This window comes from Notothenia coriiceps, unplaced genomic scaffold, assembly GCF_000735185.1.
Source record: "Notothenia coriiceps isolate Sejong01 unplaced genomic scaffold, NC01 NC01_scaffold00003274, whole genome shotgun sequence".
Lineage (NCBI taxonomy): Eukaryota > Metazoa > Chordata > Actinopteri > Perciformes > Nototheniidae > Notothenia > Notothenia coriiceps.
The window spans coordinates 33,780-43,779 of record NW_011335975.1 but is presented as its reverse complement, the minus strand read 5'-3'; the positions used below and the strand labels follow the sequence as shown (position 1 = coordinate 43,779).

Genomic DNA, 10,000 nt, shown 5'->3' with positions numbered 1-10,000 from the left:
ATGTAACGTATTATGGTTATAGAGTGATATTAATATAATAATACATTCACCTTTATTTAAAACATGAATAAGTAATTGATCTGAACATTGCTGTTTATTTGGTCACTAAAAAACTAGTTTGGTTTTTGGTGAATCTTTCCAGATCTTCAAAGACTTTGTAGTCAATGTAGTAGGAAAGTACCTCATTGACTCCAGTCGGCACGGGCTGGAGGGTCATCTTGACTAGTTGTATGGATGTGGTCTCCATTTGACCATGCTCATAGAAACAAAGCTTGCATTCCAGGCAATTCTCATTTTTCATGGCTGCACTTAAAATAAAAACAACAATAAGACATACGTGCTACTCTTGGCCCACAGAGGGCCATGTCTTTCCAGCCCGTCCCTATCTGTCTCTCTGTCTGTATCTGTGCGCTCATGGAGCCTCCCGCATCTTTCCCCCCCTTCCTCTTGACCCTCTTCTATCCCAGGTGTGAAATCTTCATCTCTTTCATCCTCTGAGAGCTCAACATCTGAATCTGGTACAGAAAATGTCTGCTTCAGTTCCGTCTCCTGCAACAATATTGAGTCATTAAGTCCATGAAGATAGTCCTGACGTCCATAATGGACATTTATAAAAGAGCTGTTATTTGAAAACTTGAATTATTTAATTGCTTTCAGAACAAATTATATAGTTCCTCACATGTTAATAAACAACAACATGTATGATTTTCATGGTAAAAATTAGAATTATTCAACAATATTTGACTTCTCCTCCTGCTTCTATAAAATGTTGTTTTTGGTATGCCAGCCATTTTGGATGAAAAGAAAGAGGAACTTCCCAGCATGCAATTTTAACCAAAGACATATCACTGGAAAGACCAGGATGTCCTCTGTACAGTACATCAGGGATTGATAGATTAGCTCAAACGAGTAAAAGGAGATGCCTTTTAACAAAATGTCCACTACAATGGGCTGGGTCCCAGGAGGATATAAATAAACGTGCCTTGCTATCCCCTGATTTGAAGTCCACTGAGCCACAGCCTCCCAATATATATAATATATATATTATATGTTGTTTTATGTTTCATGTGTAACTTGCTGCAGGTCTCCCTTGAAAAAGAGATCAATGATCTCAATGGGACCTACCTGGTTAAATACAATTTTGAAATGAAATGAAATGATAACAAAATAAATAAAAAATAGGTTAACTTATAATTAAATTGATAATATGTTAGTCTTTTCACGGTCTTGCCATGAACTTTCAATAAAACGTAACACGTAAAGTTTGTAAAATGCATGGATACGTTTGTTGACATAAGAGGCTATATGCTATGCAAGGTTAAAGGCCTCTTATTGAAATGTACGTGTGTTTTCCTGTAGCAATTTCACTCGATGGATTAGGCTTAAGACTCGATTGGATGCTCATTTCCCCATACTCTTATTTAACGAAGTAGCCTATATGCTTTTATTTAATATAGGTTAAAGGGGAAGCTGCTGGTCATTTCTAAGACAAAAGTCCATGTATTATAACTAAATTAATGAAATAAAAAGGTTAACTTCTAACTGAATTGTTGAACAAAACTGTATCATTACTAACAAAACATTGGTCTTCCATTGATCTTTTGATATGTTTTGTTTTTTCACTGTCTTGTCATAGCCTTTACATAAAACGGACACAAATCTGTAATTGTTTAAAAATGCATCGATGTTGTAATATGAAGGAGGTGGCTGCTAAAATACAAGACAAAAGCCATAAATACAAATATTAGCCTATTTTAAAGCGTGTTTAAAGACTTAGCTTTTAAATTAAACATTGCTCAAAACTGCTACTGCATTAAAGTGCGTGAAAATGCATGTTGAAATATAAAGGGCACACATCAACATAACACACAAGAGTCTGCGGGAGGCAGGTGCGCGAAGTGTGCGCGTTCACAGCTCAGTTACGCGCAGGGTCGCGCGCTCTGAGGCATATATTTGAAGTCTCTCGCGCTGTTTTTTTTCTTCTCTTTCTCTCAGTTGGAGGTCTCGAGACATCCGTGAATCCGACAGAGTAAACTACCCGAGTTAACGACAACACAACAAGAAACAAACAAACAAACAAACAAACAAAGTGCGTACCTGAAGTGAGGCGCGTCCTCTGGAGACGGGAGGTATCCAAGCGTCAACACACACAAACACACACACTCTTACAGGCCTCAAACACTCACATAGCTCCACACACAGCCTCACACTCACCTGTGCAGGTTCACTAAGTTTTAGAAAGCTTCACATACGCCGGTAAAGAGCCTCTGTCGCTGTGTGTGTCTTTATATCTCCGCTTTGGCTTTACACAGCTAGATAAACCCCTTATACAGTTTGGGCTGTAGCTACATGGGTCTCTCTGTGTGTGTGTGTGTGTGTGTGTGTGTGTGTGTGTGTGTGTGTGTGTGTGTGTGTGTGTGTGTAGTGTGACACTGTGTCAGTGGGCAGTGGGCAGTGACACTGTCAGTAGGAACCTGAGCTCAGCTGCCAGGGTGTGTTCCTCTGTTCACTCCATGCTGCATCCTTCTGCTTCCTGCTTTAGCATTCTCGGCAAAACATTTACACAAAGCTTTATACAATCCAACAGTATTTGATCTGATCTTTAAAGCAAGTATATTTCTTTTTGTGTTGACTTTTTTCTGGCCCCAGTTTAAAAAGCTGAATGTTTCAATGAGCACCGACACCTCCACATCCAGCCAGCAAGAACCTGCATGTTTTTAAAAGCAACTGAAAGAAAGACACAACTTGGTGGAAAATAAGTTGACTCACTTTGGTGGTCTAGCGACTCTAGCCTATCTTATTAATGCAAACATGCTCATAGTCACAGGAAACTGTGTTATAACTGCTCCTCAAATACAGCTAATGTTAGCTATATTCAGCTAGTGTTACCTAGCTAGCAATGTTTTTCAATAAATATTGCATGGGGAGTTTTGCTATTCTGCTGCAAGGACAGACAGCATGCTGAACAGATTTCAAGCCCCTTGAAGGTCTGTATTTGCGATATAAAGAAATATATTTAAAAACATGTGATGGATAGAGGTCAGGTTAGTGGAACTAGCAACTTGCTTGTCTGATTGGCAAGGGTGAAAAATCATTTAAGAGGTTTTTGTCTTATCTGTTCAGAGTTGAACATGCAATCATGAAGGAAAAATGTGGAGGGCAAAGAGTATATTTTCATTGACTTAAAAAAAGATTAAACATGATAGTTCACTTTATTCTTTTATGACCTCTAATAAATAAAACACTTTATAGAACAGCAAGTTAAAGTTGCCTCCTGTCCCACTTTTCCCTGTGAATTTGTTTAATCAAATAAACATTATATATCGGTGTAGGAGGAAAAGGGATTAGTTGGAATGGGAATTGGAACCCCTTAATTCTCTTATGTTAAATGAGCGCCCAAGATTTCACTCTCTTTTTGCTGTGTATCTGACCCTTTAAGATGCTTGTCTCTCTGTGGCTGATACTACCTCTGTGTCAGCAGTAACCACAATATATAATGTCAACAATGAAAATGCACTATTCTGTTCAACTCACTAGCAAACCTTTCCTGTCAAGATGTGAAAACAGGCTCTTACTTAGGGTCTTAAATAGATATTTCCGATTTAGCTTGGGATCAGATCTTGATCAGCATTATAAAAACATGTAGAATAGCACATTTATCTTTTTTCTTTTCTTTTTTAATTTGCCACCACAGAAATGGCAATAGCAAACATCAGCAGACTGAAGATGAGCTATTAGCCCTTAGGCTCATCTGCTCCTGCACTCTAAAAACAAATGCCTTGGCTCAACAAAGAAAATCAACGCAACAGTTTGCATCGATGTTTATTGAGTTAAGACAACTTCTAATGAAATTGTCTTAAAGCAACAAAGTTATTTGAGTTAGGGGAGAAGGCTTTTCCTCTACAATCAGAGGTGTAATTAATGACCACTTACTTAATAATTGGTAGCATAAACACAAGTTTTGAAGTTGATTACTCAAAAAATTAAGTTGTTCCAACTCGTTTTACCGTATGATTTAAAAGGAATTTCAAGTTGTATGTACTTAATTACCATCATTGTGAACACACGTTTTTTAAGTTGACAAGCATTTATAAATTAAGTTGCTCCAAATATATTATATTCAATAGTTTTTTTTTTAGCCTTTTCATGTTTTTGCCTTTTAAAGAAAGAAATTAATTCCACAACAAAAATATTAGGCGATTCACTTTTTATTTTGAACTGCAGTTGTTTATTTCAACACATGATGTTTCAAATGGGAGAGAATTCATTTAATTTGAACATTTATTGAAACCATATGATAAGGTGCATGAACACCTGAAATCACAGCTGTCTGCAGGAGAGAGGAGAACCATTTTATGGTTTGGCTGCAGCGCGTTGATTGGCTGCTGGAGAATGAGGTGAAATGTAATAGGTTAAAGAGAACGCCTGATGAGCTGATTATAAGCAGCTGCGGAGTGAATGTATATACACCCAGTCTTCCTGAAAGAACTTGCGCTGAGCTTCATTTAAATCTTGAAAAAAAAGATGGATAACACAAATTTAAATTGCTCCACAAATAATAAATAAACACATTAGCCATATTACCATGGGAAATGGGGACACGCCAAATAAATGCTGCCATCACATCGAAGTTAGAGGCCTTTGCATATTTAAAACCAGTGCCAAATATGTAAAATCTGTAAAGTTTTTGTAAAACTACAGTAACAAACTCCAATGGCCACCAATCTGCAGATCACACACATCAATTTTACAAAATATGTAACAAAGATGTTTACACTGCCGACAGTCATTATTTCAAACAGTATGAACACATTGAACGCAGAATGCTTGCTCATTCATTCATGGTTGCCATCGTATGGTCAGATCCTGGGATGAACCGGTCACTGATGAATGCGATATTCATGCCCTTTTGAAGCACATTAAATAATAGGTTAGCGCATTAGAGATAATGAATTAGGTAATTGCATACTTTTTAAACTGTCACTCTTAGCTAATTCAGAGCCATTATTACCAGCTGCTAAAGCAACNACTTCAATAATTATTATGTAGGTCTACCAAACAATTATTAAAAAAATAATAATCATAAATAATAAAAGGCAGAACATTATTATTATTATTATTATTATTATTATTATTATTATTATTATTATTGACTGTATAGTGGGAATGAATGTGCCTGAGGGGGCATGTTGGGGATCAGAAGGGGATTTAATGGCAGAACAACGCGCTCTTTGTGTGCCTCTAATCCGGCCTGTACCCCTCTCCGCCTCACTGTGGCTCTACCTCTGGACTCCACACTCTGCAAAGGGTCGCCTAATTATTTTAAGGGGCCAATTTCGAAAAAAGGTTAATAACAATAAAAACCTGCAAAAGCCTCAATAAGACTAAAAGGGTTTTATATACACTCACATTGTTCTGTGATGTAACTTGCCAGGTGCCAAACACTTAGTATTTCTGTCTTTATTTCCTTTTTTGTGAATTTATGCGTTGTTTAAATTGCTCTAAGAAACGGTTCATAACAATGAAACCTGATGGGTTACGAAACATTCACATTCATTCATTTACGTTGTTTAAATAACTTTTAAATAGTTTATGTAACAACAGGTGTCAGTGTGACTGTAAGTCTTTCTTGAATCATTAAACCAGAGAAAATGAGGCGTAAAACTTCATATTCAGCATTATAGGCCAGCGTGAACAGGTTGTGCGTGCATTCGCTTGCGCGTGCCCAATAGAGAAAGAGAGAGAGAGACAGAGAGCGAGCGAGCGAGGGAGAGAGAGAGAGAGAGAGAGAGAGAGAGAGAGAGAGAGAGAGAGAGAGAGAGAGAGAGAGAGGGGGAGGGCTCATGTGTCTACTTGGGTAAGAAGTTACTTCTAATTAGCCAGCCTCCTCTTGCTCGCCTCACTTGTCCACCGTGCAGATCCAGAAGATCCTCTCCTCCAGGCACCAGGCTCTCTTTTACACCGCCTCCCAGCTCCCATCAGCCCGCAGACGGTCGAACTGTTGCGGAACTGCTGCTTTGGGCACCTGTCACCTGGCGAAACCGGTGCGCACTGCCATTACGCATGACTTGGATGGAGAAACCACACCATTGCCAGGGTGTCTATCAGTGAGCTGTCATTTGTTAATGTGGAGTCTTTATTTATAGCCTTGGGTTAATTTATAGCTATTGTTTTTGCTTCTTATCGGAGGTTAGAATATAAACACAGTGTCTATATTTTGTGTTTTACGCACCTGATCCAGCGCTTATACACCTGACAGCACAGGTGTTTAATCGAAGGCAGTATAGCTAAAGGGAAAACAACTAATTGACAACTAACCCAAGGTAAAAAATAAAAAAAACAGAGAGGGAGGGAGTGACAGAAAAAACGAGAGAGGGAGAAAGAGAGAGAGAGAGAGAGAGATAGAGCGAGAGAGAGAGAGAGAGAGAGAGAGAGAGAGAGAGAGAGAGAGAGAGAGAGAGAGAGAGAGAGAGAGACACATCCCTAGAGACTAGCTCGGAGACCCGGCCCCCGGCCTGAGAGAAGGAGAGAGAGTGAGGTAGTGAGGGAGTGTTTTAAAGCCAGCAGGAGGCATGATGTCCTACATTAAGCAACCCCATTACTCCGTGAACGGGTTAACGCTGTCCGGCCCGGGCATGGATCTGCTCCACTCCGCCGTTGGATACCCCAGTGAGTACCTTTAACTTGTTTTATTTTTAAATACTTAAAATATGTCGTTAAATTGTAGTTTACTTTTTTTTTTAAAGTGTATTTTCTCATACAGAAACTGAAAAAAATATGACAAATATATCTCTTGTATTTTGTTTTTTTTAGTAGGGATCTGAGTATAAATACATGTCTCTGATTCTTCATCCGTCGGAACATGTGTTCACTTGACCTATAAATGCAGCGGATTACAGAGTCAAAAGACAATAAGAAAAACGTGTGAAAGGAAACGCAGCTTGTTCTCACACCGACTTAACTTTAAACCAGTCTCCAATCTGTTGCTCTTATCGTGTACTAACCTATTTACTTAAGGATGAGCATTGTATTTTATTCGGTGCCATAATGTAGTTTCTATGAATGAACACTTATTATATTGTTCGGATGGATCAGCATCTGTCACCTACGAGAAGAAGAAGGATAGACTTTGAGTAAAGGGACGCCGAGGTTTGGCACCGATGACAGAAGGCGTGAAATAAAGCGTGGCCTTCTTCTAGCAGATTATATTTTACATTTAAAATATGTATGGATTTGGAGTCACTTTCGTTTCTTTGTTTTGCATATTTCGATTAAAACTGTCTCGGTTATGAAGCTACAACCTCAACACCTTTTATAAATGTTCACGAAACTTCGTAAAATACACAAAACATCGAAACATTTTTGACTAACACTCAGTTTCTTCTAATACGACACGAGTTGCCATTATAATCCCACAAAAAAACATTTAATTATATTCAACTTCATCCGGTTAATTTCTAGACGTGTTCTGTAATATCATTTAAATTAAAAATGACATTTTAAGCAATTTATAAAATAAAGAACCGGAGTGTAGTTAAGTGTTATTCCTACAAATGTAAGATAAATGACTCTAATAATTTACTTGATTATTTTAATGTTACATTGTTCGTATTCAAATAGCCTTTTAAATGTAGGCTACTCAAGGGATTTTAAAAGCAATGTAAGCACTATTTCCAATCTATTGACCCTGTCAATGTGTTTTACTTCTGAGTTAAACCTGTGAACCAACACAGACAAAGCAATGTTATTTAAAATAAAAAACAACCGAAGAATAATAATAAAAATAATAATAATAATGTTTTTCGTTTTTTGGTTTTTTTCTAGACACACCGCGCAAACAGCGTCGAGAGCGCACCACCTTCACGCGCGCACAGCTGGACATCCTCGAGGCTCTGTTCTCCAAAACGCGCTACCCGGACATCTTCATGCGCGAGGAGGTGGCCCTCAAGATCAACCTGCCGGAGTCCCGAGTCCAGGTAATAAAGAAATACAAAGTGAATTTACTCAAGTACTGTAGTTATTTTTAAATGTTGAGGTACTTGTACTTGAGTGTAAATATGTTATTCTTCGGTATACTTCAGCTTCAAAACCGTTTGAAGGCTAATATTGCACTTGTTTCCTATTTTTCATTTATTTTACTTTATAGATGCAGATATAAGCTATTACAAAATGTTATTAAAAAAGGTTAAACATCCACTAATATGAAATACTTTAAATTATTTCCACCTTTACCAGCTGTGGTGAACACATTAATGCATCAATAATAATACACACTAATGTAATATGTATGATTCTGCACTGGGCCACCAAGTACTTTTACTTTTGGAACTTCAAGTATATTTTGATGCCAATGTACTTTAACTTATTTAAGATTTTGAATGCAGTACTTATACCTGTAACAGAGTATTTTTAAGATGTAGTACTGCTACATTGGGTTGAATAAAAGATCTTCCTCAACCTCTGTTTAGAATTACGTTTAATTTATGTTTCCTCTTTTGATGGATGTCTTTTATAACAGAAAATGTCTGTATGAAAGCTTATTTTCTCACAATAGCAGCTCCTATAGTTTCTCTTTTTTCATAAGTAGTCATTTTATAATTCATATTTAATATTGACAAATGTCTTTTATAATAACTTTAAAGCAACAGAACATGCCTGTATAAGAGGTTATTTTCTCACAATAGCAGCTCTCTATCTTTTATCATAAAGTAGTCATATTTAATAATCAACCTCCTCTCTGATGCCATCCTTCCAGGTTTGGTTCAAGAACCGCCGTGCAAAGTGCCGCCAGCAGCAGCAGCAGAGCACCGGTCAGTCCAAACCGCGGCCCCCTAAGAAGAAGGCGTCTCCGGCCCGCGATAACCACTCTGAGGCCAGCGTCAACGCCCCCAACGGGTCCTACAGCCCCCAGCCTCCTCCTCCAGGCACCTCCATCACGCCCAGCTCCAACGCTGCCAGTGCCACGGTGTCCATCTGGAGCCCGGCGTCCATCTCCCCGCTGCCAGACCCCCTGTCTGTGTCCGGGACCCCCTGCATGCAGCGCACCGCCACCTACCCCATGGCCTACAGCCAGGCACCGGCCTACAGCCAGAGCTACGCAGGCTCCTCCTCCTACTTCACGGGCCTGGACTGCAGCTCCTACCTGTCCCCGATGCACCCCCAGCTGTCGGGCACCGGAGGAGCCCTGAGCCCTATCACGGCCTCCTCCATGGGGGGTCCTCTCAGCCAGTCTCCAGCCTCACTCTCCTCCCAAGGGTACACGGCCGCATCACTGGGCTTCGGAGCCGTCGACTGTCTAGACTACAAGGACCAAGCTGCCTGGAAGCTCAATTTCAATGCCACTGACTGTCTGGACTACAAAGACCAGAACTCCTGGAAGTTCCAGGTCTTGTAAAATGTGGAAGAAGTGGGTCAATGGGGAGGGAAAGGGGGGTTAGAGGAAGTGAGTTTTAGGAAATTGAAGAGATCTTTGGACACAGAAATCAATGAATCAGCTGAAATAAATCATTTTGGGTGCAAGGAAACTGATCTGCTGATGCTCCACTTGGTGATTGTAACAAAGAGATCACAGTGTAGGTTTAAGCGACATAGAAATCAGCCTTGAAATCATTGAACGGCTGAGTAAAAGGAGAACAAACTTCCCATTTTTTGTACAATAAAATCAAATTAGTGACAACAGATTTCATTGTGGTATTGTTGTGATTAAGATACAGTTTGTTGCTGATGACAGTTTAAAGTGAAATGCATTAGCAAAGGTGGATACTCCTCGCATGCTGAATGCTTTCGGTTGATTACTCAATCATATCGAGCTGAAACTGCTTTTCACATTTGAAGCAGATTGAGTGACGTACAGGTTTACTTTGCATAGGCAGCCTTTGAAATGGACGTGTTAAATCATAAGAACTGACCCACGCTCATGTTTATTTCTTCCTTCTAGACTTTGTCTCGTATTTTCTGTGATGTATTTCTTTTATAACGCTGCTTTTCATCAGCAAGCTGC

At 39.2% G+C, this 10,000-nt stretch overlaps 1 protein-coding gene across 1 annotated transcript; it reads left to right on the top strand.

The window, feature by feature from the left end:
* The first annotated feature begins 6,572 nt into the window (after window positions 1-6,572).
* On the top strand, window positions 6,573-9,394 carry LOC104941210 (homeobox protein otx5-A-like). The gene is made up of 3 exons (XM_010766278.1): window positions 6,573-6,669; window positions 7,825-7,976; window positions 8,756-9,394. Exons 1-3 carry the CDS (start codon window positions 6,573-6,575, stop codon window positions 9,392-9,394), a joined length of 888 nt encoding a protein of 295 aa, XP_010764580.1.
* The last annotated feature ends 606 nt before the right edge of the window (window positions 9,395-10,000 follow it).